This window comes from Pan paniscus, chromosome 8, assembly GCF_029289425.2.
Source record: "Pan paniscus chromosome 8, NHGRI_mPanPan1-v2.0_pri, whole genome shotgun sequence".
NCBI classification, from domain to species: domain Eukaryota; kingdom Metazoa; phylum Chordata; class Mammalia; order Primates; family Hominidae; genus Pan; species Pan paniscus.
Genome location: NC_073257.2, coordinates 81469540 through 81496500, shown reverse-complemented (window position 1 = coordinate 81496500; position 26961 = coordinate 81469540). Strand labels below are relative to the sequence as shown.

The following is a 26961-nucleotide window of genomic DNA, read 5'->3' as shown; positions in this document are numbered from 1 at the left end:
TTCAATCTTTGGTCTCAAACCTTGCTTCCTGCTACTGGGGCCTCCTGCTTGTGACCTTTCCTCACATTTCTCATTTCCACTGAAGCTGGGAGAACCGCTCAAGAGAAAGCTCATTAAACAACACATCCGAAGGGCTACTGGCAATTCTCCACTTTCTAATGACAGCCATTATTACCAGCAAATAATGGAAAACAAACACAGGACAGATGTGTCTCGAGTACCAGCCTGTGCTGGAATACAGGGCAAGCAAAAACTCTGCCTGCAGGAAATGCCTGCCTGAGTCCAGCTCAATGAATTGATTCTTCTTTTTTTTTTTTTTTTTTTGAGACAGAGTTTCTGTTGCCCAGGCTGGAGTGCAGTGGCGTGATCTCAGCTCACTGCAACTCTGCCTCCCAGGTTCAAGTGATTCTCGTGCCTCAGCCTCCCAGGTAGCTGGGATTACAGGCACCGGCTACCATGCCCAGCTAATTTTTTTATTTTTAGTAGAGACGGGGTTTCGCCACATTGGCTAGGCCGGTCTCCAACTCCTGACCTCAGGTGATCCGCCTGCCTCGGCCTCCCAAAGTGCTGGGATTACAGGCATGAGCCACCGTGCCCAGCCTCAATGAATTAATTCTGTACATGAGATACACAGGCATTCCTGCCCATCTACAATCCAGCTGCATGATGGGAACTCCACGCCTTCAACTCAGGAGGTTTCACAGATAGAGAGAATACTTGAGATAACCCAACTATCTTTCCATATAAGAAAACTGAGACCACCCAAATGCTGCAAGAAGAGAAGGTAAATATTTTCCTTCCGTTGACTGGAAAACAGTAGTATGAATATTTAGGGCCCCAAAATAACCGTGACTACGCTGTAAATGGCTCTGCTTTGCATGAAAAAAGATAATGGCACATCCAAGCTTCTAGCAAATTTTTTTTTTTTACTTCTCCTTTGGGTAAAAACTTCTCTTTTGGGTAAAGACTGTGTGGGAACAATGAAGCCTAAACCAAGAAGTATCGATTCCTATTTAGCCTCCAAAACTTACACTCTAATTAGTGCTTACAATAACCTTAGGGATAAATGAGAAAAGGAGAAAAAAGGGACACTTCGCAAATGGGAAACCAAGAAATATCGATTCCTATTTAGCCTCCAAAAGCTTATACTCTAATTAGTGCTTACAATATCCTTAGGGATAAATGAGAAAAGGAGAAAAAAGGGACACTTCGTGAATGCGGGAGGCTGGGCACAGAGGGACAGCAATTCCCAAGAGACTGGGTAGTGAGGGAAACCCAAAATATTTCACCCCAAAATATGGCTCCCTGGTATAATGAGTATTTTGAACTAAAGGCCCTTAAAGATCAACAGATGCTGGAAAATGCTTTTCTCCTATCTACATAAAAACCACGCAGACCCTCCAAGGAGAACTTTATCCTTACCCTCCCTGTTATCTCATTATCTATTGCAGAAAAGAAGACTGAAGAATCTGACCACACCTGAATGGACCTTTTTAAAGATGTCTGTTCCTAAACCGGGCGTGGTGGCTCACACCTGTAATCCCAGCACTTTGAGGGGCCAAGGCGGGCAGATCACAAGGTCAGGAGTTCGAGACCAGTCTGGCCAACATGGTGAAACCTCGTCTCTACTAAAAATACAAAAATTAGCCCAGCGTGGTGGTGCGCACTTGTAATCCCAGCTACTCAGGAAGTTGAAGCCGGAGAATTGCTTGAACCCGGGAGGCGGAGGTTGCAGTGAGCCGAGATCATGCCACTGCACTGCAACCTGGGTGAGAGAGCGAGACTCTGTCTTAAAAAAAAAAAAAAAAATCTGTCTCCTATTCAATTTCCAAAGAGAACCGGTACTGGTTAATCTCTGTTCCCTGATATCTTCATTCTCCCTAGTAATCATTTACTGTTCCCTGTCTCCTGCCTCCCCTCTGAAAAGAGGAAATGTGTGGCCGGGTGCAGTAGCTCACACTTGTAATCCCAGCACTTTGGGAGGCTGAGGCGGGTGGATCACCTGAGATCAGGAGCTCGAGACCAGCTTGGCCAACATGGCAAAACCCCGTCTCTACTAAAAATACAAAAATTAGCTGGGCATGGTGGCAGGTGCCTATAATCCCAGCTACGTAGGGGGTGCTGAGGCAGGAGGATCGCTTGAACCATCGTGCCACTGCACTCCAGCCTGGGCAACAGAGCAAGACTCCATCTCAAAAAAAAAAAGGAAAAGAAAAGAGGAAATGTAAGTATCTGGGCCCCACCGGGATACTTGAGTAATCAGTCTGTGATTCTCCCACATGCATGTTAATAAATGTGTATGCACTTTCTCCTATTAATCTGCCTTTTGTGAGCTGATTTTTCAGCCAACATTCAGAGGGCAAAGGGGATGTTTTCCCTTGCTCCCTACAGTAGCTTTGAAGAGGGAATTCTATTTAGCCAAATCACCAGTGTTAAAAGGCTTCAATATTTTCCTTCTTTATTATTCATTCATCCACTACCTCAAAAATGATATGCAGCAGCGAAAAGCCACTTTAGGTTTTTGGGGTTTTTTTAATGATATACAGATTACTGAAGAACAACTAAAAAATAAAAATAAAAACAGGCCAGGTGTGGTGGCTCACGCCTGTAATCCCAGCACTTTGGGAGGTGGGAGGATCGCCTGAGCCTAGGAGTTCGAGACCAGTCTGGGCAACATGGCAAAACCCTATCTCTACAAAATATCAAAAACAAAAACCTCACTGCCCATTAAAAAAAAAAAGACCAAAAAAGAAAGAAACTAATTAAAAATGGGCTGATAGGTATCAGAATGTATGTATCAGATATGTTTTCAGAAATGCTTCTGGAAAGTCAGTTGAGTTCCAAAACTCTGTGTCTAGTCGACCAGGGTCAAGGTCAGCAAGAAAGGAAAGGCTTGTTTCCTTCCTTTGCCTTGGAAATCACATCACCACTTAGGCATTTCTCCACCATGGTGAGCGCCAATTTATCCCTCCGTGGTTTGGGATTACCACTAATTCTGTCACTAATTACTACAGTTGAAGCAGTGATTAACATTTCAAAAAGGGAACAGCACTATGGATTTACTATTAAGAGACCCAGATTCTGATTACTGCAGGGATCTCCTGATTCTTGGATGATAAAGGAGCCAAGAGGCAGGGGGAGGTGAAGACAGAAGCCCGGCACAACACGAAGGGGCAGGAAGCGGACTGGGGGTTGGGTATCCAAGTCCTTAGCATCAACAGCAATGTCTTTGCGGGGCTGTAGGGACCATTCCAAGCGAAGTGTGGGCTCTGGGGCACATGAACTGAACCCACCCATAAATATTTGGAATGGGGGGGTGCCGTTTCTATGAATCTCTAAAAGGGGGTGAAGAATACATTTCACAAATGAGTATGAGTTCTAAGCCTTGTTTGGAGGAGTAGCCAATATGGCAAATGGCTGGATTTCTACTGCACTTGGATCACACCTTGAGACTCTCAATCCTGGAAACGGTTTGTGAAGGAGAGGGAGAGCACCCCTGCTGACATAGGTCCCTGGGACACAGCTGGCTTGAGAGCAGGACCCAGTGGGTAGGAGGCAAAGTGTCTCCTCCCCTGTGTCTGCCCTGAGCCAGTCACACAGGGCCAGGTGCCTCGCAGGGATCAGGTAGCCTTCTGAGCTCTCCCAAGCAAAGCCAAAGCAGGTGCTCTCCTGGGCGCTGCCCATACCCCCTCCCCTCCCCCCTCCTTCCTCTTCTCTCAGCTGGAAGCAGTCAGAGCCATGCCTCTGCTACATAGCTCTCCTCATCCTGGAAACGTTCCAGTGCTCCTGGCTGTAGGTGACATCCATGGCTGGGAAAAAGCAAGAGTGAACTATATATAAAGTTCTTTCTTCTCCAGGCAGAGACAAGAGAACACACCCAGGGTAGACCACAGTCTATTCACTCTGATGGCCAGAATCTCTTCAGTAGTTCTTAAAAAGCTAGAAGTAGGTGCTAGTAATCAACACCTAAACAAAAGGGTGGAGGTGGAGTAGGCTTACATCAGAGATATACATGCTAATATGTGAGCATGAAGTAGACCCCACCCATGGCCACAGTGAACAGCACACGGCCTCTTTATCAGCATCCAAATCTCATTCAGGATGACTGCAGGCAGAGAGCAGAGGTCTTTTCCTGCTGCAACCAGTCTACTCCCACTTGCCCATCTTTCAAGAACATCAGTTGCAACAGCTGCAGTTTCCTGGCGTCCATTTTGCAGGCTGCATACAAGATGCCCCAAATCACTCCTTTAAATAAGAGCCTCGAGAGCAGGGAAGAAATCGCAGGGGTGTGTGAAAGCTGTACTCACTGGTCGTGTACTCACAACCCCAAGGGAAACCTGACTTCCTCCTGCTCTCCCTCCCTCTGCTGCCTACAGCAGGTGAGCCCCACCCTAGAGCACAGAACACAGCTAACAGGGGATTCCTGTGAGGGCGCCACGCTGGAGCAAGCACAGCATTCACCTCCACAAACTAGTAACTGCGGGTCTGCTGGGAAGAACAGCTTCCACTGAGCAGGCCAGACTGCGACCTCTCAGTCTCCGCTCAGCCAGGTGCAGGGGCTGATGCCACTCCTCTGGGGAGGAGAAACAGACAATCCTCAGGGGGCCCTCCCCCAACGCCCCACTGCAGGGTATGAGTCACAGGATGCAGAGTGAAAGGATACAATTTTTCTTTCAATTCTACCTCCCCTCTGTATTTCTTTGTTTTGGGGGCTGCCTCAATTCTGCGTCTGAAATCTGTCCAAAGGGGGTCTGGAATCTCTGCCTCTAAGTCTGAGACCCACCTGTCCATTAGGATTGCTATTATCTGGGATAAGAAGAGAGGGAACCTTTGATTCCCTGATGGAGAGATTTCCCTAAAATGAACCCCTCATTTGTTCTGGAGTTCTTCATGTTCTGAAGACATAAGAGCAACCCACACAGTATCTGCGAGACCCATAAACACTACACTTTCTAAAGTATCACAAGCCACTAGACAGTAAAGTCAATGACAGCAGGTCAGCCTTGCCCAACCATGGTATCCCTAGTGACTGGCATAAGGTCTCAGTAGACACATATTGGATGGATGGATCAGCGGATGGATGGATGGATGGATCAGCAGATGGATCAGCGGATGGATGGATGGATGGATGGATGGGAGAGCAGATTGATGGAATGGTGAATGAATGAATGAGCAAATGTATGAACAAATGAAGTTAGAAGGAAGATTTCACAGAACATTTAGCCCTCAGGGTTCAATCTCTGGGTGACAGACTTACCAGAGCCATCAGGAATGGACCTTACGAATGTTGGCAACATCTTGACTGTGGCTGTTGGATTAAAATCCCGGGAGAGGCCATTCTTCATCTCCTTCCTGAAGCGAGTCATGATATCTATGAGAGTTTCATCGGAGAGCCGCATGGCATAGAGATACTTGTCAATCTGGAGGGGGATGAGAAGGAAGGAGAGTGAGGTCGAGGGGGAGGACAGGGCAAGGTGAGGCACCCACCCGCCAAGATAGCCAGCTCCCACAGGCACAGGAACACGCACGCTGGCACATTGCATGGCGGAAGGTCATTCAACTGCTGTCAACCATGTCACCCAGAAGAGGCTTGCAAATGCTCTGAGCCCTAGTTCCTGGCCTGTAAAATGAACCCGATATCTCTAAGATCCTTTCCAACCCTCAAATATGACATGGAAGCTGCTCTTCAACCCCCAAGTACTTGATGGAGGCAGGTTTCCTCCAGTATCAGGAACACCTCAAGCCTCCTTCTCTCTCTGAGAATTGGCTGGCTCACTCTCACTGGGATGGGAATGACAGAGAGGCTATGAACAAGGGCTCTGGAGCCAGCCAACTGGGTTCAATCCTAGCCCCAGAGCTTAACAGCTGTGTGAATTTCAGTTTCCTCAACTGAAAAACTGAGATGATAGATAGGACCTAACATATAGGACAAGTTCAAATGAGACACAAGCACTTAGAACACAGTAACTGCTCAATAAACATCAGCTATTATTATTAACATGAGACAGTAGTACTGGCAGGTGTCCATGGGCAAGACTTCTAGAAAGACAGAAATGGCGGCCAAAGGGCTAGGACCCTTCTGAGAACACAGGGTGGCAGGCCCAGAGCACAGAAACCTTAAACCCAGCCTCAATGAATGGAGACAGCCCCTGGGCTCCCATACCCATGTGCCGGGCCTGTGTGCCAGGCCATGGGCCCTGTACCTCCGAGTCAAACTACTCCCACCCTTCACCAGGCCTGACCCAACCTGCTCCTCTTCCTGAGTTCCCCGTTCTCCTCAAGCTGCCCAGGCTCCTAACCTTAGGCACCCTGGGTTGTCACTGGCTATCACTAATTGTTTGTCCTTCATGGCATCTTCGCATTTATTCTCCCAAAAAAGGATTCACTGGGCACCAGCTAGGTGCCTAGAATTGAGCTAGACACCTGTCCTGATGGCACTATCCCTGTAGAGTCCACCGAGGAAGGTTCTTTTGTTTCACCATCCACTCTTTCTGCTGCTCTGTGTGCCTGGATTGCTGATGATCCACTGTAACAGTTTATCTTCAATCTCTTCCTTCCAACCCATCTTCTACACCACTGCAGCATCAGCCTCTTAAAGTGCAACCCTAATCAAGTCATGCCTCTGCCCAAAGCCTTGCAATGCCTCCCCACTGGCAAGGCACCTACCCTCTGCAGGTGTGGCTCTGTGCTCTCTGAACTCCGGCCAAACCACCTCTACCATTCCTAGTAGGTGCTCCAGGCTCTCCTCCTTCTGCTGTCACCTCTACCTGAAATGCCCTTTCTTTTCTTCCCAGCTCACCTAACCTTCAAGGTTCAAATCAACTGTCACTTCCTCCTGAAGATGTCCAAGTCCTTCAGGCTGGATATCACCACTCCTTCAGCACTGACCCCTAGGCAGGGTCTGGTCTGGATCCCAGCTTTCCATGCGTGTCACCCTGACCTCCCCAGTGCCTCACATGGAGCCTTGCACACAGAAGGCTCCCACTGGATAGACAGACAGATTTACAGCCCCACAAGGCTGAAAAGACCTTAACACTGGTGTTTTTTCCTTTGTTTGCTTGTTTGTTTGTTTTTGGGGTTGGTTTTTTTTCATAGTCTGTCTCTGTCACCCAGGCTGGAATGCAGTGGCACAATCTTGGCTCACTGCAACCTCCACCTCCCAGGTTCAAGCAATTCTCCTGCCTCAGCCTCCTGAGTGGCTGGGATTACAGGCGTGCGCCACCACGCCCTGCTAATTTTTGTATTTTTAGTAGAGACAGGGTTTCACCATGTTGGCCAGGCTGGTCTCAAACTCCTGACCTCAAGTGATCCACCCACCTAGGCCTCCCAAAATGTCTGCCAACACTCTCTGCGCCCAAGGATGATCCTTGCCCCCACTCCTAACCACTAGCCCTACCACCTTTTTCCCTTTACAATAAAGCAGCTCAAAGAAGGGCAATCAGGAACCACCAAGAGCCAGAATAGAAATTGCCAGAAGAGGCCAGGCATGGTGGCTGACACCTGTAATTCTAGAACTTTGCAAGGCCAAGGCAGCAGGATCATTTGAGCCCAGGAGTTCGAGATTAGCCTGGGCAACAACCCTGTCTCTACAAAAAATAAAAATTAGCCCAGCATGGTGATGCACACCTGTAGTCTCAGCTACTCGGGAGGCTGAGGCAAGAGGATCACTTGGGCCCAAGAGGTTGAGGCTGCATTGAGCCATGATTGAACCACTGTACTCCAGCCTAAGTGACAGAGTGAGACTGTCTCTAAAAAAAAAAGAAAATTAACAATTGGCCAGGAGCAGTGGCCCACACCTGTAGTCCCAACACTTTGGGAGGCTAAGGCAGGCAGATTGCTTGGGGCCAGGAGTTCGAGAGCAGCCTGGGAAACTTGGCAAAACCTCGTCTCTAAAAACATACAAAAATTAGCCAGGCGTGGTGATACGCCCCTGTAGTCCCAGCTACTCGGGAGACTGAGGCGGGAGGATTGCCTGAGCTGGGGAAGCAGAGGTTGCAGGGTGCTATGAAACTGCCACTGCACCCCAGCCTGGGTGACAGAGTTAGATCCAGTCTCAAAAAAAAAAAAAAAAAAAGAAAGAAATATGTATATATATTTTTTAAAGGAAATAAAATTGCCAAAAACATGGCCCTGGGAGGAGAGACAAGCCATGCCCTATTCTGGCTGGTGGCATTCATCAGCAGCCCTTGCCATCATAGTGCCCTGGGTCTGCGGGGAGAGAAAGCCACGTTGCAAGCGTGGGAGAGAAGGCTTCCTGGAGAGGCGAAGTTGGAGAGCATGCCCAGGCACAAGCAAGGGTATGTGTGAAGTCCGAAGGGGAGGGAGGGTGGTTTTTGTGATGAACAAGCAGACGGTGTGCCTGGAAAGACTGTCCAGAGCTCAACCACACAGGGCCTGATGAGCCACATAAACAAATACAAGCGGGATCCCACAGCACAGCGAGCCTTGGGACGGCTTTACTGATTACAACCATGATGAGAGCTGTGTGTCTGCTGCATGGAGAATGGAGGAGCAAGCGCAAGATCATACAATAAAAGCTACATTGCTAGCTGGCACAGTGGCTCATGCCTGTAATCCTGGCACTTTGGGAGGCCAAGGCAGGAGGATTGCTTAGGCCCAAAAGTTCAAGACCAGCCTGAGCAACATAGTGATATCGCACCTCTAAAATATTTTTTAATTTTAATTTTAAGGCCGGGAGCAATGGCTCATGCCTGTAACCCCAGAACTTTGAGAGGCCGAGGCGAGTGGATTACCTGAGGTCAGGAGTTCAAGACCAGCCTGGCCAACATGGTAAAACCCGGTCTCTACTAAAAATACAAAAATTAGCTGGGCATGGTGGTGCATGCCTGTAATCCCAGCCACTCAGGAGACTGAGATACGAGAATCGCGTGAACCCAGGAGGTAGAGAAGATTGCAGTGAGCCAAGATCGCGACATCGCACTCCAGCCTGGGCAATGCAGCAAGACTCCATCTCAAAAAAATTTTTTTAATTTTAATTTTAAAAAAGGCACATTGCTACTCCAGCATTTTGGACACGCCCCAACGACCACACTCCTCACACATCATGATTATCCTTTTACCGAGCTGTCCATCTCCTATGATACTGCGTGAGTTCCCCAGGGAAAGAAAACATATTGAATAGACCTTTGAAACTCACCCAGTTGCTTGACACAAAGGAGGAATTCAAACAATGCTGGATCCTGGAACAATACTATATAATTCTCTTGTGGTTTACAGTATATCAGTATATCAAGATCCAGTATGTCATTTAACCTTCAAAACTGTCTGGGAGATGTTCTTAATCCCCATTTTACAGACACAGAAACTGATGGTCCAAGAAGCTAAGTGATTAGTTCAAAGCACACAGCTGGGGGAGTGAGGTTTTATACCTGCAAGTCTAAGGCTCCTCCATACAATCATCCCTGCCCCTTAACAAAGACTGGTCCCCTGCTCTGCAGAAGGCAGATCCAAGTAGAGCTGTTGGGGTTTTCCCGCTGGACAGGAGAAGCTTCTAGAAAAGGCAGCTCTCCATAACTCCACAGCTATCCTGCCTTCTAAGTCAAGGTGCAGCTCAGCACACAGACATTGATCCAAAAACCCCAACGTTTCAGGACAACCAAGCTAAACCCAAATAAAGCTTAGAAGCTCAAATCAAAAAGCAGGCTGCAGACACAGAGAACGGCCTGGTCCTCAAGCTGCTATGGAGGGAGGGTTTTCCTCCTTTTGTTCAGGTTCATGAGTCGTCATGAGGTACAACCCCTCTCAGAAGAGACATGAATACTGGGGCCAAAAGGGGGGCTCAATTGAGGCAAGGCCGGAACTGAAACTGGGGCCTCCTGGATTTTACATGAATGAGGACAATGAAGGGAGGCCCTTTCTTTCCACTGGTCCTCGGGAGATCAGAAGGGGCCACTGAACCAGCAAAGACCCTAGGCCTGGGGCTGGGCTGCCAGGGGAGAAGTCAGCTCCCTGGTACCTGCCACACTGCCCAGCCAGGCACGCACCTGGTGCAGGACTCAGCAGACATGCCCCTCTGGACTGTGGGCCTTTAAGTGGCCCGGAGGCACTGGAGAAAAGCACATGGCGAGAGACACCTGCAGAAAACTTCCAGGGGCCCAGAGAACCCAGCACCTCACTGAGCAAAACGCATCTTCCTCGTTCAGACCAGCCCCTCCTGGCACTCCACTGGACCACGCCTGTCTCCCTGGGAAAGAGGCTGGGAATGGGCAGTGGGTTGAAGGAGAGAGGGAGGAAGAAAGGGCATTGGAGAAATCTCTCCTGCCCAGTTGCTCCAGATCTCTGCCAGAAACCCAGGAAGAAAGGCTGACTCTTGGTCTTTGGGGATTTGGCCAAAATCTGTGGCCTTTCAACTTTTCTATTTCTGTCCTCCTCTCCACAGCATCTCCAGATCTTTACTCTCCTCCTTCCTTTTCCCCTCTTCCCTCTCTCTCTACACACACACACTCTCACATACACACTCTCTCACACACACACTCTCACACACTCACACACATACACAAGTACTTACACACACACACACACTCACATCTCCATAATCCTGTCCCCTTCTCTTAGGTGCTGCCTCCACATCACTGCTGCTTTACTGCTCCAGCCAAACATCGGTGCCCGAAGAATCCCTCCCCACACTCCATTTGGGAGTTGGGGAGGACACCGCACAGCACCTCTTCCAGCTGCTTCCACTGCAAGCCTTGGTCTGTGGACCATCTATCAGAAGACAGAGGTTCCCAGGAGTCATGACAGAAACCCAGGCCCTCAAATGCTCACTCTCAAACCAGTGTCTGAGACGAATATGTGGGACTCTGGTCAGGCTGGGATGGAAATGGGAAAGCGCCTGGTCCCAGACACCAGACATCAGACACCGAGCTGGGTCCCTCAGACTCTTGCCTGAGAACCCGCATCCAGCCTCCAGGGCCTCTGTCCACCGCTGCCCAGAGTGAAGAGCCCTTCCTATGAGGGTAGCCAGACTGGCTGCACAGGGCGGGCGCTCTTGCTCAAACACTTTCCAGACACTTGTCCTGGATTCTCCTTCTTGTGGACCAAGGGGGCCTTGAAGCTCTCAGCGGCTCCCAAAGTTGGACCCCCGCAGAGCAGGAGGACATGTCATCAGCAGAGAACACACAGCCTCGCCAAGCTTCCCTGGCTTAGAGCCCTCCAGCCAAGGAAAGAACTCAATGGCCTAGCACTGCAATCAACTCACAAACATTTCTGTGCCCGACCCCAGCCCCACCTCCTGCTCCCAACAGAACATGCACAAAAAACAAACGCAAGATTGGACATGCCCAAGTGAACAGGCCGGTCGCAGCAGGAGGCACCAGTAACCACTGGTAACCATCCCAGCCATTTTCACCCCACCCCGTGGAAGGGGGCACAGCCATGGAAAATTTCACTCCCTCTCTCATCCACCCTCCCGTGAGGATCGAGAATGCTGCAGAACAGCAGGCGTGACTGAAGCTGCTGACGCAGGCCTTTAAAATGAACTTTCCAAGTGAGGCGCTCCACTTACAAAAGGAAATTGTGGCGTGCACTCTGAAGGGTTAAGAAAGATGTTAGCTTAGGGGAGGACAGAGATTTCAACATCAGAATTCACTTCCCTTTGCTAAGGACACTGACTCAGAGAGAACGGGTTCTGGGTGCTTATTAACATCACAATTAGCAATGGCTCACATGTGCACTGGCCCTTCAGACACAGAACCTTCACATACATTATCCCATTTGAACTGTGTAGAAAGAAGTGAAATGAGCTTATGGATGCCAAGTGCCACGCAGGAAGCAGGTGCTTTAATGCTAGTTCCCTTTCTCCTGTCACTGCAGCCCAGTGAAGTAGGCAGGAAAGACATCATTATCTCCATTATCTAGGAGAGGAAACAGACCCATGATTCAAGCTAAGTTGAGGAGTTTAGAAATGGCAGCTGGGTCTAGATTCCAGGGCTCGTAACCTCCCATTTGGGGCTTCACCTTAAGCATTTCCATTTTCCTCACATGGTGGAAAGTACACAGGGCTGTGGACAATGAGCTGGGTTCAAATCCTATTTATTAGCTGTGTGACTTTGGACAAGTTACTTAATCTCTCTGAGTCTCACTTTTAAGATGGAGATAATAAATCCTCCACTTCAGAGGGTTATGGGGAGGATTTTAATGTGCGGAAACAAAGTAAGCATCAAGTGTCATTTCCCTCCCTCCCATCCCTAAGTGACATAATCATGTACCCCTAACTCCTTTCATCTCAATGCCTGAAAAATGCATCTACCGGCCAGGCGCGGTGGCTCACGCTTGTAATCCCAGCACTTTGGGAGGCCGAGGCGGGTGAATCACTTGAGAGGTCAGGAGTTCAAGACCAGCCTGGCCAACATGGTGAAACCCCAACTCTACTAAAAATACAAAAAAAATTAGCCAGGTGTGGTGGCAGATGCCTGTAATCCCAGCTACTTGGGAAGCTGAGGCAGGAGAATCACTTGAACCCAGGAGGCAGAGGTTGCGGTGAGCTGAGATTGCACCACTGCACTCCAGCCTGGGCAACAAGGCGAGACTCCATCTCAAAAAAAAAAAAAAAAAAAAAAAAGGCATCTACCAAAATGCTATTGACCCATTGGTAGAAAACTAAAGCTGGGAGGCAATATGCCTGAAAAAATGGCAAATGAAAGATTCTAACAAAACTACTCGAAACATTTACACTGTTTCATTTTTTTTTTTTTAAAGAAGCAATAATAGGCCAGGCATGGTGGCTCGTGCCTATAATCCCAGCACTTTGGGAGGCCGAGGCTGGTGGATCACCTGAGATCGGGAGTTCAAGACCAGCCTGACCAACATGGAGAAACCCCGTCTCTACCAAAAATACAAAATGAGCCGGGCATGGTGGCACATGCCTGTAATCCCAGCTACTTGGGAGGGTGAGGCAGAAGAATCACTTGAACCCAGGAGGCGGAGGTTGCAGTGAGCCGAGATCACGCCATTGCACTCCAGCCTGGGCAACAAGAGCGAAACTCCATCTCAAAAAAACAACAAAAAAGAAGCAATAACAGTAATATATACTTATTGTAAAATATATTCCAACATCATAAAAATGCATAAAAGTAAAAATTATTAATTCTTCCCCCACTCTCCCCAGAGATATCCCTGCTTTATGTACAAGGACTTTAGAGCTCTATGTACTAGGACTATCTTCCTCCCTAAACAAACACTCATACATACAGAGATGGATGGTTCTTTTTGTTTCACAAAAATGGAATTATATCATAAACACTTTTTTCTTTAAAAACCTACTTCCCGCTTCCTATTTCCTGCAGACACTCTCTAAGACTCAAACTAGCAAAGCCGTACTAAAGACTTCCTCAGGACCCCTCCCGGTCTGATGACAGGGCACAGTCGGGGCCATGTAGACACCTGCATTTGACTTCTGGCTCTGCCATCCTGTGGGCACCTCAGTCTTCCCATCTGTCACGTGGGTGCGTTCCTATGACTTTGACCTATAAAGGCCTCTCTAATTGGCACAGCGCGTTTACCTGTTGGTCCTTACAGCATCCTGTCTGCAGAAGCAGAGCAGGTACCATCACTTCCAACACCCTGGGCAAGAATGAGGGGCCAGGAGGTTCCTCAACTGGCCAGGGCGACATACTTGCAGAGACTGGGGTGGACAGCAAGCTCCCTGATTCCTGGTCCTGTGCTCTATCCTCTCAGTCCAGGGAGAGCCAGGGCCAGGGGCTTCCTGGAGAGGGAGATGCAGTACTACAGGGGCTATCACCGCCACAGCTCCAGCCACCCCAGAACAGCATGGCTGCCTGGCCTTGCCAAAAGCACGCCACTCCAGTGTGACCTCCAGGAGGCCTCTTCTCCCCTCCAGCTGGGATCAGAGCCACAACAAGCTGTCCAATCTGCTCCTTCCCCTTTCACACAGTCTGGGAAGGAAGTTCAACAGCCATAGCAAGCTGAGAGCCTGGGCCCGCACCGTGGTCTGTGCCCGCCCAGCAGCCCCGGACTCCTCTTCCTGACTGCACATGGCTTCTGCGGCTGCCCAGCCCCACCTCAGTAGCGTGGGTGGCAGCCGGGAACCTAGTTTCTGTCCTGCTCTCGGCAGCCGGTCTCTGAGCAGGGAGGGAAATGGCCACGAGGGGAGGCAGCCCTGATCTAGTGGGGTCCCTAAAGCAACCACTAACCCCCAGCACCCTGATGGTGGCTCATCACCTCAAAGGTCCTTCCTCGCAAGCCCCGTCCAGTCTGCCTCCTGGGCCTCTCCGTCCCCAGTTCCTTCTTCCTCCCAAAGCTCACCTCCCAACTCACCTTCTCAGGAGCACATGCCATGATCCGCCCCACCCCACACCGTCCACTCCTCTCCTCAGCATCCCCTCGGCCTTAGGTGTTCACTATGTAGGAGTCGATCTGCCTGGGAGACACTTCGTGGTGTGTGTCTTTCCTGGGCGTTGCAGGGACACATGCATGGTCCACACCGCCAGCTAGACCGTGAGTGCCAGGGGTACAGGAGCCATGCCCTCTGGGCCCTTTGTGTGCCCAGGAGCCCTAGGAGGCACCACGTGGTGGCTCCTGGGCCAGGCTGGGTGGCTCCTGTGCTGGGCGGGAGGCCTCCAGTAATGACTAGCCTAGGGAGGTCTCAGAGGGTTTGCTGGCTCAGATAAGGCCCGGAGACTTCCCTGAATGGCCCAACCCTTCTCCCCCGGCAGCGGCCTCTCACTTTAAGGTACAGAGTTCCAGGCACTTCTAACCCCTGCCTTCCCCTCACCACTTCACCACTGCATGGCTGAGGCCCAGAGGGACAGAGGGGCCTAAAGATAATCGGGATTCCCACTCCCTTATTCAAGCTGAGTCACCTGCAAGCTACCAGAGGAACTGTGTCTGGGATAATCAATTCCACCGCAGGGCTCCTCAGTGACAGGTCTGTGTGAGATCATCACCAAAGCCAAAACCATCCCTCAGGCACTCAAAAACCCCGTCCTGGGGACACAGCCTTGCCCGGTCTCTTCTTCCAGGTTCATACGTGTCTCTCAGCATGTGTAAACTGTTGGTTCTGTTTCAATGAACTCTGTTTACGCACAACAAATCATGAGGAAAATGGGATCCCCATTTTTTTCTTTTTTGAGACAGAGTCTCGCTCTGTCACCAGGCTGGAGTACAGTGGCGCAATCTCAGCTCACTGCAACCTCCACCTCCCGGATTCAAGCGATTCTCCTGCCTCAACCTCCTGAGTAGCTGGGACTACAGGCGCGCACCACCACGTCCAGCTAATTTTTGTATTTTTAGTAGAGACAGGGTTTCACCATGTTGGCCAGGATGGTCTTGATCTCTTGACCTTGTGATCTGCCCACCTCGGCCTCCCAAAGTGCTGGGATTACAGGCGTGAGCCACTGCGCCCAGCCAGGATCCCCATTCTTGATGAAGAAACTGAGGTTCTAGCAACGTGAATGTGGACAGGGCCCACGCTGGGTGCTGTAAGCTCCTCCATCCAAATCTGCACAATGTGTAAGGTAGCTGTTATGAACCCCACATGAGGTAGGTGGAACCTAGGGCTGTGCAGTTAAGCCAAATGCCCCAGGCCCCCAGCAAGCAGAGCGGCACTCCAACTTCAGCTCCCCTTCCCTTGGCCCCCTCTTCCTAGGAGAACCTGATTAGGGCCTGGAGGTTCTAAAAGGAGCTTCCTGACTGGTAAAAGTGGCCAAGTCCTTGCCCAGAAAGAGAACAAGGCTGTCACACTGAACTAGCTAAAAATAAAGCAGGCCCCCATTCCCTCGGGGAGAACAGAACAGCCCTGGAATGTGGCAGGGCAGGCACAACAGGCTTACTTCTCAGCCTCCTGGTGGATGGCTTAGCAAACAGCCAGCCTCTGGACCTCCAGTCTCACAGTTCCCACTGTCCCAGCACCTCCTGACAACAGGGAGAAAAGGATCTGAGTGCAGACAGGTTTACTTTCACTGTGAGACAACCAAACCCCAATGCCGTGGCTTGGAGATACTGCAGTGGTGGGACTGGACTGAGCTAGAAATCGAAAGACCTCAGGCCTCGGCCATGGGCTGCCTCCCTCTATGACCTTGAGCAAGTCACTTCGATCTCTTGTGTATTTCCATCAGTAAAACAGCAATCATGAAATCTGCCTTCTGGCCTCACATACCATACACAGGAGCTCCATGACACTTTAGAGTCCTCAGAACATGGCATTTCAGCAGCCCATGGTGTCATTTTCATCTGTCCATTTGGCCAGGGCACACAGACATGCAGATGGTCCAGGAGCTCTCACACAATCCAAGGCAAAGGCAGAATGGCACTCAGGACCCCTGCCCAGGCTCAGGGCCCTGTTGTCTGCCTACTCTGTTAGCCAGGAAGCTGCCGTCCTCCACCTGGCTACTCAAGGTGTCTACAGGTGTGAGCTGGGTGACTGACAATGATAACACCTGGCATTTGTACAGTTCTGTACACTTTCCAAGTATTTCCTCGTCCATTCTCTCATTTGAAAAGTGGGGGCAGAGAACAAGGCAGGAATCATTTACCTTATCTGACAGATGAAACAGAGGCCAGGCCAGGTACAATGGCTGACACCTGTAATCCCAGCACTTTGGGAGGCTGAGGTGGGTGGATCACTTGGCCAGTTCAAGACCAGCCTGGCCAACATGGCAAAACCCGTCTCTACTAAAACTATAAAAAAAAGTTAGCTGGGTGTGGTGCGGCGCTCCTGTAATCCCAGCTACTAGAGAGGCTGAGGCATGAGAACCGCTTGAACCAGGGAGGCAGAGATTGCGGTGAGTCAAGATTGCACCAGTGCACTCCAGCCTGGATGACAGAGCAAGACTGTCTCAAAAAAAGAAAACAAGAAAGAAAGAAAGAAAGAAAGAAAGAAAATGAGGCCTAGGGAACTTGATGGTCACCTCACAATACTGCTCAAGCTGGATGGGTCCTTTCGAGATAATGGATTCCAGATGAGGAAACTGCGGCTTACATATGAGGAAACTGAGGCCCAAGGATGCCCAGAAACCCACTGCTTTAAATGCAGAGTGCAAACTCCTGAGCCATGGAATTTACCATCTAGCAGAGCACTGTCCAACAGGAAGATAATATGAGCCACATATGCAATTTTAAGTCTTCTACTAGCCACATTTAAAAAGAACAGATGAAATTAATTTTGTTTTTTAGATAATCTCACTCTGTCACCCAGAATGGAGTGCAGTGGTGCAATCAAGGCTCACTGCAGCCTCAGACAATCAAAGCAATCCTTCTGCCTCAGACTCCCAAATGAAATAATGTATTTTATTTAACCCAGTATATCCAAAATGTTGTTTCTACGTCTAATCAATATCAGAAAAAAAACTGTTTTTTTTTTTGAGACAGGATCTTGCTCCATCACCTAGGCTGGAGTGCAGTGGGTCAATCATGGCTCACTGCAGCCTTGACCTCCTGGGCTCAAGCAATCCTCTCACCTCAGACTCCCAAGTGGCTGGGACCATAGATGTGTGCCACCATGCCCAGCTAACGTTTTTAATTATTTGCAGAGATGAGGTCTCGCTATATTGCCCAGGCTGATCTCAAGCTCCTGGGCTCAAGTGATCCTCTGGCCTCGGCCTTCTAAAGTGCCAGGATTACAGGTGTGAGCCACCATGCCCAGCCAATATTAGAAAACTATTAACGGGCTATTTCATATTCTTTGTGTCACATGAAATTTTTGAAAACCTGTGTGGAGTTTATATGCCACAGCACATCTCAAATCAGACTTGCTACATTTTAAGAGCTCAACAGCCACCTATGGCTGGCGCCTACTATTCTGGACACACAGCCCCAGCATTTCTGACATATCTCCATTATCAGATCCCTGGGTGACAGTTTCTATGAAGAAGGCCACTGCAATGTAGAACACACAGTAGCCGAAAAGAAATATCCTTCCTTCCCATCTTAGGTTTATGGCTGAGGCCCCTATAACAAAAGACAGAGTAACAAGAACAATGCATACAAATTAATCTAAGTTTTTAGGTGACGCAGAAGCCTTCATAAGGAAATGAAGGTCCAAAGAAACAGGTAACTCTGGCCCGGCGTGGCGGCTCATGCCTGTGATCCCAGCACTTTGGGAGGCCGAGGCGGGCAGATCACTTGAGGCCAGGAGTTCGAGACCAGTCTAGTCAACATGGTGAAACCCCATCTCTACCAAAAATACAAAAATTAGCCAGGTATGGGGGCGCATGCCTGTAATCCCAGCTACTCAGGAGACCGAGGTGGGAGAATTGCTTGAACCAGGAAGGTGGAGGCTGCAGTGAGCCGAGACTGCACCACTGCACTCCAGCCTGGGCGACACAGCGAGAACTGTCTCAAAAAAAAAAAAAGAAAAAAAGAAAAGAAACAGGTAAGTCTGCATATTTCTCTATGTCAGGTTTGATGAAGAAGTGGATGATCGTGAAGAAGTGTGACTGGAGAAAGGGGATATGATCTAATAGTGATAAACTGAAGAGAACTTAGCAGGCCCTGTTTGTTCTTCTCTGTGTCCCTGTATCTCCAGAGATAAGGATGTCCCTTTCTTCTGGGTATAAGGTAGACACCTTCTTGAATGAGAGTCTGCATCAGGGAAGAAGGGAGGGGAAAGGTGAGAGACCTTCCTGCTTCTGCTGTTTTCTCAAATGCCATATTACTATTTGGGGATAGTATGTCCTGAACCCCATCAATGGCTTTGGAGTCTGGAGCCCTGGACCACTGTTCTGGTTCTGCAGGTACTGCAAGAATTGCCCACTGGCGTTAGGGAGGTCTGTGTACCCATCCTAGCTCTTCTGCTTTCTGGCCACCGAGATCACATGAATTCCACTTCCTGGGACTCACCTGCCCCATATGTAAGATGCAGGAAGAAATTCCTACATCCAAGCTTGATGGAAAGATCCAACTAAAGTAAGCATCTGATTAAATCAAGTATTTCTTTGTAAAGGTGAGGCAGTGTCTTTATCACAGCAGTAGCCTGGGTCTCCTACTTCACTCACCACACCCACCCAGACAGGGTCCTAGAAGGCACCAGGAGACATCAGGGACATGAGGTCTGGGTGAATAGCATGGCTGAAGACAAGCCCCATGTGTCAATCAATTGATGGAATCGACAGCTGCTTACAGTACCCCCAGGCAGAGGCCAGGAGTGGGCATCGCAAGGAGCATTGAGGGGGTTTTCATGCAGGTTAAGCATTGCCCTCCTGGGGGTCCTCTTTTAAATGCAGACAAGAGTGGGAGAGGGAGACAAATGAAAAGGGAGATTTGAAAAACAGGGCAAATCCCTAACATTTCACTGTTAATGACCTTATCGGATCCATTTCCTTCCCAAGTGGAAGGGGCTCATCAACACTAAGCAAATGGGGCTGGGGGTGGGGCAGCAGGCACAGGCAGGAGACACCGTGCTGGTGCTGGGGAGGGGCAGGAGATGGGGGGCAGGGAACCTGGAGGATCCCAAGCCAATTCCACCCCTCTCCCACCCCAGTCTTTCCCTCCTTGCATCTGTTTCCCTAAACTGCACAATGAGAGTTGGGTGTAATGGTGGAAAGAACATGGATTTCTGAATCAGGGGACCAGCAGTAGTGTTCCTATCCCTGTCATTCATGAGTTGTGTGGTCATCAGAAAGTCAATTCACCACCTGGGGGGCCTTCGTTTGCTCATTTCTGAATGGAGTTGATGCCTTCCTCCTTAAATCGATTAAAAGCAGGGGTTTTCCAAGAAATTCCATTCCTACATATACACCCAAGAGACATGAAAGCATGTCTGGCCGGGCGCGGTGGCTCACGCCTGTAATCCCAGCACTTTGGGAGGGTAAGGTGGGTGGATCACAAGGTCAAGAAATCAAGAACATCCTGGCCAACATGTTGAAACTCCGTCTCTACTGAAAATACAAAAATTAGCTGGGCATGGTGGCATGCGCCTATAGTCCCAGCTACTTGGGAGGCTGAGGCAGGAGAATCACTTGAACCCGGGAGGCAGAGGTTGCAGTGAGCCAAGATTGCACCACTGCACTCCAGCCTGGTGACAGAGCAAGACTCCATCTGAAAAAAAAAAAAAAGAAGAAGAAGAAGAAGAAGAAAGAAAGAATGTCTATACAAAAAAATTCACACACAAATGTTCAGAGCAGCATCATTCATAACAGCCGAAAAGAGTGGAAGCAGTCCAAATGCCCGTCAACTGACAAATGGACAAACAAAATGTAGTATATAAATACAATGGAATAGCATTCAGCAATAAAAAGGAATGAAGTGCTAACACATGCTACTACATGGATGAACCTTGAAGACATTATGCTAAGTAAAAGAGGCTAGACACAAAAGGCCTCATTTTATATTATTCCATTTATATGAAATGTCCATAAGAGGCAAATCCATTTAAAAAAAAGAAAAAAAAAGTAGATAGTGGTTGCCAGAAGCTAGGTGGAGGAAGAAATGGGAAGTGACTGATAACGGGTAGTTTTTTTCGGAGGGTGATGAAAATATTCTGGAATTAGATGGTGGTGGTGCTCGGACAACCTTGTAAATCTATTAGAAACCACTGAATTGTACACTGTACAATGATGCGTTTCATGGTAGGTGAATTATAACTCAGTTGAGAAAATAATAAAAGCAGGAGCTCTGCCATCAGCCTTGATGAGGCTGAATGCTGGCTCTATCGTTCACTATCTGGGCCTCACCGTCTGAAATCACACCCACCTCACAAGGGCGTTGTGGGGATGAACTAAGCAAAGGCTCACGATGCCTTTAGCACAGTACATGGCAATGAATACAACAATGAATGTTGGCTTTGGTTCATATGAGTACTAGAAATGATTAAATAAGACCCCTGCTAAGAAAAAGAAAAGCCGGGCGCCTAGTAGGCACTGAATGCCCCCTTCCCTGTAAGGCACCCTCGAGGTCTCCGAGTCTGGAGCCTGTAATCAGACATAGACTCAAGATGAACATGAGCCGACATTTTCTGCCTCGCACAGGGACAGCTCAGCTTCTGTGTGCAAAGGGCTGAGCCGCCGACTTCACGGTTCAGTTTTCCCTGCCACGTGGGTACAGCCACCCTCTCCTTTTACGGAAGACGGTCTGAGAGGCTGCTGGCTTGAGTTTTCTCTGAGCAGAGCTGGGCACATTTACGCAACAGATAAGCCTGCCCTACCCGGGTCGGATCCACCCAGGAAGAGAGAAAGTGTGTGCAAGTGAGAGCTCACAAATGTGTTTCAACTCCCAGAAAAGCTTAACGGAGTCACCCCACAGCACCAGGGGCCATGGAGAGCCATCCTAAGCCTTTCCCTGCATCAACTATCCCTCCCCAGTGCAGATATCTCAGCAGCAGCAGTCCATGGAGCTGTCAACTTCAGTCCGTGGGACTCTGAAGCAAGGACTCTGATAAGGTAACTCAGGAAATGGGCTAATTTTAAACACAGCTCGAATACTGTGATGTGAATGGAAACAACTGAGGAAGGAAACAGACTAAAACTCATCTATTACAAATTTGCAAAGGTTTGACCATAACAAGGGTTGGTGTGGAACAAAGGCAACCTGCACATACTTCCGATGGGAGTGTGAACTGGCATGACCACGGATGGCAACTTGGCAGAATCTCGTATATGGGAAAACGCACACATCTCTCCGCCTGGTGATCTCAGCCCTAGGTACACAGCTTAGAGCCTAGAGAAACTTGTGCATGCGCTGAATGAGTTGTTCTAGAGAAAGTTCACCAAGGCATTGTTTGTCACTTGAAACATTAGAAACACAAATGCCCATCAAAAGCAGAATAGATGAATTAACTAGGGAGATTTTATACTCTGTAAGAAACCAGAGCAGTTTAATGAAACAGTTACGTAGATCAACATTTTTAAAATCTCAAAAATACAATGTTGAGCTAAAAGAAAGTAAATGGCGGAAGGATACATACAGTATAGCACCATTTATAAGAGTTTAAAACTGGCTGGGTGTGGGGGCTCAGGCCTATAATCCCAGAACTTTGGAAAGAGGCCTAGGCAGGTGGATCACTTGAGGTCAGGAGTTTGAGACCAGCCTGACCAACATGGTGAAACCCCGTCTCTACTAAAAATACAAAAAAATTAGCCAGGTATGATCTCAGCTACTCAGGCGGCTGAGGCAGGAGGATTGCTTGAACCCAGGAGGCAGAGGTTGCTGTGAGCTGAGACCGCGCCACTGCACTCCAGCCTGGGCAACAAAATGAGATTCCATCTCAAAAAAAAAAAAAAAAAAAAGTTTAAAACCACACAAAGTAATACCATATACTGCTTAAACACATAGTCAGTATAGCACCATTTACAAAAGGTCAAAACCATATATCTATAAAGCAATACCATATACTGTTTATAGACACATGCATATGTAATAAAAGCGTAAAAACATGCATGAAAAGATAAACACCAAATTCAGGACAGAGGTCACCTCCGAAGGGAGAAGCAGCAAACTGTCTCAGAGATGGCATAGAAAGGGCTTCAACTGTGTCTGTAATGTAATTGTAATTGTGTCTATAACTTCTCAAGCTGAGTAGCAGACTCAGAGGTGTTTATGTGAACCTCAATCTTCTTTTATGTGCCTCAAATATTTCATAATAAAAAATTAACTCAAATGTATTGATTTGTGAGGGGACAGTATTAAAATACAGGTTCCAAGGTAAAACATTAAAATCAACAAGGACAGGTTTTTCTCCTAAAAGAAGGAAACAGAGGAAGCAAGAAGAGCCCTCTGAATCCTATTCCTGATTTTCTTTCGACCTTAGAAAAATGTTTTATCTCCTCTGGATGGGCCTTCAGTCTCTGTTTCTAAATGGGGAATAAATTGCTTGCCTTCTGTCTGCAACACACAAGGCAGGCAGCAGGATGCCCTGGGGAGGGAGCCGTGCTGGGAAGCCCGGGAATAATACTTCCTGTACTGACAACCTCGCTGAGGCTTTTGAAAGAGCATATGAAAGCATACACACACCTACACATATGTTAGTATAGTTGTGTGCAGAAACATTTATAGTGTAATCTCAATTACATATATATATAATTCATACCCGACATGACACTCACGAAGTGTTCCAGGATGCCCAGAGACGACAAGCCATTAAAAAAAAAAAAGTGGCCAGGCGCGGTGGCTCACGTCTGTAATCCCAACACTTTGGGAGGCCGAGGCGGGTGAATCACGAGGTCAGGAATTCAAGACCAGCCTGGCCAACACGGTGAAACCCCGTCTCTACAAAAAATACAAAAAATTAGCTGGGTGTAGTGGCAGGCACCTGTAATCCCAGCTACTAGGGAGGCTGAGGCAGAAGAATCGCTTGAACCTGGCAGGCAGAGGTTGCAGGGAGGTGAGATCATGCCACTGTACTACAACCCAGGCGACAGAGTAAGACTCCGTCTCAAAAAAAAAAAAAAAAAAGCAGTCCAGAGGCAGTAGCTGGCACCTGTAATCCCAGCATTTCGGGAAGCCAAGGCGGGCAGATCACTTGCGGTCAGGAGTTTGAAACCAGCCTGGCCAACATGGTGAAACCCAGTCTCTATTAAAAATACAAAAATTAGCCGGGCATGGTGGCAGGCGACTGTAATCCCAGCTACTGGGGGGCAGGGGGGGCACTGAGGCAGAAGTATCACTTGAACCCGCGAGATGGAGGTTTCAGTGAGCTGAGATCACACCACTGCACTCCAACCCAGGCTACAGAGTGAGACCCCATCTCAAAAAAAAAAAAAAAAAAAAATGCAGGCCAGGGGCATTGGCTGGTGCCTGTAATCCCAGCTACTCAGGAGGCTGAGGCAGGAGAATCGCTTGAACCCAGGAGACAGAGGTTGCAATGAGCCGAGATCACATCACTGCATTCCAGCCTGGGCAACAGAGCAGAACTCCACCTCAAAAAAAAAGAATAAGAAAATACATGGCCGGGCGTGGTGGCTCACACCTGTAATCCCAGCACTTTGGGAGGTCGAGGCGGGCAGATCACAAGATCAGGAGATCGAGACCATCCTGGCTAATACGGTGAAACCCCGTCTCTCCTAAAAATACAAAAAATTAGCCGGGAGTGGTGGCAGGCGCCTGTAGTCCCAGCTACTCAGGAGGCTGAAGCAGGAGAATGGCGAGAACCCAGGAGGCGGAGCTTGCAGTGAGCTGAGATCGTGCCACTGCACTCCAGCCTGGGCGACAGAGCGAAGACTCCATCTCAAAAAAAAAAAAAGAAAAGAAAATACACATTTTTGTGACAATTAATTTTGACTCCACCTTACAAAGTTTCTAAGTATAATATCCCTGATGTGTACTGTTTACCAGAAGTCAATGTTATTTCCAGAAATCAAGACCTATCAAACTGTAAAATTTTTACCTATTTTTCTTTAAGATCAAATACAATGAACACAACCCAGTGTATATTAAGTGGTTGCAAAAGATCCCGTTGTTAAGGTTTATTAGGCCAGAAGGCAGTGGGCACCTGTCCTGCTACTCCAAACAGACTAACACATCCCCAGAACTGGGGATGGGAGCAGCTTCCTGAAGCACTTAAGGAGCTAACATCTGCAGCCTAGCTGTAAGCAGTTCCTAGCCTAGGGATTTCCCACCCAAGGTATGACCACACCACGCTGTGGGCCCTCATAGCCCATATGCTTTGCACATATAACACAGCAAATACTTTATTTTTTTTTAATTATTATTTTTGTTTAGATGGAGTCTCATTCTGTCACCCAGACTGGAGTGTCAGCTCACTGCAACCTCCGCCTCCCAGGTTCAAGTGATTCTTCTGCCTCAGCCTCCCGAGAAGCTGGGACTACAGGCATGAGCCACCACATCTGGCACCTTTTTTGTATTTTTAGTAGAGATGGGGTTTCACCATGTTGGTCAGGCTGGTCTCGACCTCCTGACCTCAAATGATCAGCCTGCCTTGGCCTCCCAAAGTGCTGGGATTATAGGCATGAGCCACCACGCCCGGCCAGCAAATATTTTATGCTCCATGAGAACTGGGACCATTTCTGCCTTGTTTATAGTTGTCACCCCAGCCTAGCACAGTCCTCTGCACATAATAAAAAAATCAAACATTTTTTAAAGAAATGATTGAGCTCCTGTGATCAGATTTGATCTTCAGGGTTTTCAAATCAATAAGCATACTTAGGGAGGCCAAGGCGGGAGGACTGCCTGAGCCCAGGAGTTCAAGACCAGCCTGGGCAATATGGTGAGACCCTGTCTCTATAAAAAAATAAAAACAAATCAATACGCAGGTGCCAGCAGTCTGACCACAACTGAGTCCTGGATGCAGAGGTATACAGCTCCCTGTCTTTATCCATGTCTTCCCTGGACTTTCTCAGGCATGCTCAGAGCTGATTCCAGTGGCTAAATCTGTCTGCCAGGAATCCCTGACTGCAGACACACACAGACAGTCCCAGTCATGCCACATCAGTCTTGTAAGGGGAAAGCTGCCTATGTCTTCTCCGGAGAACAGTAGGAGCGTGGGAGCATGGCACAGCTTGGCCAGATGTGAAAGCACCTCACAGACACCCTGCCTGCCAGTTTATTCCTTCATGACATTCCCAAACTATCCAACCAGATAAAGTGATGGGGCTTCTCTTGGGAGAAACCCTAGGAGTATCTAAGGTAGGAGAGGCAGGGATTATAAAGTCAAGATTCACCAAGAAGCTCTCACTGAATATTTGTACAACATCAGAATTGAGAGGTTACGAGACACTTCTCATAATTTTCTTTCTTCTTCTTCTTCTTTTTTTTTTTTTGAGGCAGAGTCTCGCTCTATCATCCAGCCTGGAGTACGGTAACACAATCATAGCATCACAGCTCACTGTTTTGGGATCAATCTTTTGGGCTCAATCAGCCTCCTGAGTAGCTGTGACTACAGGTGTGTGCATGCCACCAAAGCAGGCTAAAAAAAATTTTTTTTTAAGATGAGGTTTAATTTTGTTGCCCAGGCTGACTTTTCATAATTTTTTCTTTTTTTTCTTTGCCACTGCAAGAACCCACAGATTTTTCATAATTTTCTTTTTTTTTTTTTTTTGAGACAGAGTTTCGCTCTATTGCCCAGGCTGGAGTGCAGTGGCATGATCCTGGCTCATGCAACCTCCGCCTCCCCGGTTCAAGCAATTCTCCTGCCTCAGCCTCCCGAGTAGCTGGAACTTCAGGTGCATGCTACCACATCCAGCTAATTTTTGTATTTTTAGTAGAGACGGGATTTCACCATATTGGTCAGGCTGGTCTTGAACTCCTGACTTCGTGATTCACCTGCCTCAGCCTCCCAAAGTGCTGGGATTACAGGCATGAGCCACTGTGCCCGGCCAGGTTTTTCACAATTTTCTAACTATCACCTCTCTCACCCCTGAGCAATAATGAATGGGCATTTTTTTTTTTTTTTGAGACGGAGTTTCGCTCTCGTTGCCTAGGCTGGAGTGCAATGGCGTGATCTCGGCTCACCGCAACCTCTGCCTTCCAGGTTCAAGTGATTCTCTGGCCTCAGCCTCCCAAGTAGCTGGGATTACAGGCATGCGCCACCACATCCAGCTAATTTTGTATTTTTAGTAGAGACGGGGTTTCTCCATGTTGGTCAGGCTGGTCTCGAACTCCCGACCTCAGGTGATCCACCCGCCTCAGCCTCCCAAAGTGCTGAGATTTACAGGTGTGAGCCACTGCATCGGCCTTTTATTTATTTATTTATTTTTAATGCTTGCTTTTGCAGCTGGAACACATGGGCTCTAAGGAATGTACCTTGGGCAGCCCTTTAATTGCTAAGCCTACTCTCCCCTGTCTTCCTGGGTCAAGTACTCAAGGACTCCTGAGTTCGGCCATTGGACAAATCACACTCTCTTCAACAGCACCCATTAACCAATTTATGCAGATGCCGTCTGGATAATGGGGTTCCAAACTGGGAAGTCAGACACCTGAACTGTTTCAACCCAGGATATATTTTTATGGAGTTGAATTATTGATGTGCCTCATAGGCAATGAAGAAAGAAATGACACCCTTTTCATGATCACCTACTAGTGGAAATCACTTAG

The 26961-nt window shown here is 48.4% G+C and overlaps 1 protein-coding gene across 6 annotated transcripts in view; it reads right to left on the bottom strand.

Moving 5' to 3' along the window:
* HK1 (hexokinase 1) overlaps nucleotides 1–26961 on the bottom strand; it is a 133863-nt gene that overhangs the window by 53166 nt on the left and 53736 nt on the right. For all 6 annotated transcript variants that reach the window (XM_055092928.1, XM_055092926.1, XM_055092925.1 and 3 more), the window contains one exon: nucleotides 5258–5420. In XM_055092928.1, coding sequence (XP_054948903.1) covers nucleotides 5258–5420 — 163 coding nt within the window. The remainder of the gene's footprint in view (nucleotides 1–5257; nucleotides 5421–26961) is intronic.